Raw genomic sequence first — 1607 nt, 5'->3', positions numbered from 1 at the left:
CTGTGTAACAAGTTGGGCATGATTAACATATATGCTCCAACTTGAGGGGTAGTGTTATAATTTTATAGTTAGGGTTTTCCATTCTTGTAAATATTTTGTGATATTTTCCTTTTCTATGCTTTGTATACTTGTATATATTCATATTTTTGGTGAATGAATAGAGTATTCTGATTCTTTCTCAAACCTAAGAGTTTTACAAAATTATAGTTAATTACCGGGTAAATGTTGGGTTACATGTTAGTAACACTTTTCCCATTGGTCTAGAAATATTAGGTTATGTATAGGACAAATATAGAGAACTGTGCAGTACTTTTATCATGAATCTAATTTTGTTTTGCTGAATTCCCCTGGCTTTATAAAAATTTGTCTTTGGCTGAGTGGTAAATGATGTTGCAAAAAAAATCCCTTGGCTTTATATTGGGATCTCTGTTCATTCCAATTTCTGTGTTACCTTCCATCCCCACCACAAAGAAAAAAATATATATAATAATATTAAATTTATTCTATAAAACCAAGTTTCGTTAGCTACCATAAGCCTAGTTCAACTGGACTAGGCATATACCTTCGACTTAAGAGGTCTAAGATTTGAATCCTCCAACCTACATTGTTGAGCATAAAACCAAGTTTCATTGGAAATGGCCATGTTTGTTTGCAGCTTTTATTATGGATCTCATTACTCAAGCATGGGAATTGTTCTGTACTACCTTCTACGATTGGAGCCATTTACATCTCTTCACCAGAATTTGCAAGTAAGTTGTCAATGTTATGCTATGCTTAATATATCCTGGTGCCTAATATGGAATACTTGCAACAGATTATTTCTTTTAAAATTTTTGTTCTCTGATCATTTTTCCTCCTCAATGTAAACATGCATTTTCAATTAAGCACTTGAAAAGTGCAAAGTGGGGGATAATTACCAAAAAAAAAAAAAGTTCAGATTTAAGAGCCCACGACTGTTTATTTGACAAATAGACATTCACTTATGCTTTTGGTCAGGGTGGTAAATTTGATCATGCAGATCGCCTTTTCCAAAGCATTGAGGGGACATATCGAAATTGCCTGTCCAATACAAGTGATGTGAAGGAATTGATACCGGAGTTTTTTTACATGCCAGAGTTCCTCTGCAATTCAAATCATTATCACTTGGGGGTTAAGCAAGATGGTGAACCCATAGGTGATGTAGTCCTCCCACCTTGGGCCAAGGTTTGCAACTTTCCCTGCCCATGATTTTAGATGACAATATCATTCTATTTCTCACTGCAATTGTTTTTTTTTTTTTTTTTTGTCAATATAAATTTCACATTTCCCGAGTTATAAAGTGAAGCCAGTTGCTCAGTCGGTTGATTATGCATCTTCTAACTAGTTTGTGATGTTGGTGAAGTTATTTCCTGTAACGTTCGCCTTTTCTTTTCTTTTTTCTTTTCCTCTTTTTTTCTTTTTTTTTTTTTTTTTTTTTTTTTTTTTTCTTTCTAAATGTTTCTAAGCCTCTCTTTTCATTTTTCTTGTATTTTATTTTAATTTCATTCTCAAATTCTGTTATAATTAAGAAAGAAGAAAGGTGAGTTTCATGTATTCATCTTTTCAAGAAGAATTAACTTTTTTCCGTT

At 32.6% G+C, this 1607-nt stretch overlaps 1 protein-coding gene across 1 annotated transcript; it reads left to right on the top strand.

The window, feature by feature from the left end:
* The first annotated feature begins 594 nt into the window (after nt 1-594).
* LOC120086838 (BEACH domain-containing protein B-like) lies at nt 595-1242 on the top strand. The gene is made up of 2 exons (XM_039043648.1): nt 595-749; nt 997-1242. The coding sequence occupies exons 1-2, from the start codon at nt 636-638 to the stop codon at nt 1225-1227; spliced, it is 345 nt and encodes a 114-aa protein (XP_038899576.1). The 5' UTR covers nt 595-635; the 3' UTR covers nt 1228-1242.
* The last annotated feature ends 365 nt before the right edge of the window (nt 1243-1607 follow it).

Source organism: Benincasa hispida, chromosome 9 (assembly GCF_009727055.1).
Source record: "Benincasa hispida cultivar B227 chromosome 9, ASM972705v1, whole genome shotgun sequence".
NCBI lineage: Eukaryota > Viridiplantae > Streptophyta > Magnoliopsida > Cucurbitales > Cucurbitaceae > Benincasa > Benincasa hispida.
This window is presented reverse-complemented; position numbering and strand designations above follow the sequence as displayed.

Excerpts from the sequence above, each read along its gene's own strand:
- LOC120086838 (XM_039043648.1), top strand. The coding sequence starts at position 636 with ATGGCCATGTTTGTTTGCAGCTTTTATTATGGATCTCATTACTCAAGC. Across the intron at positions 750-996 it reads CTCTTCACCAGAATTTGCAA|GGTGGTAAATTTGATCATGC; the intron begins GTAAGTTGTCAA and ends GCTTTTGGTCAG.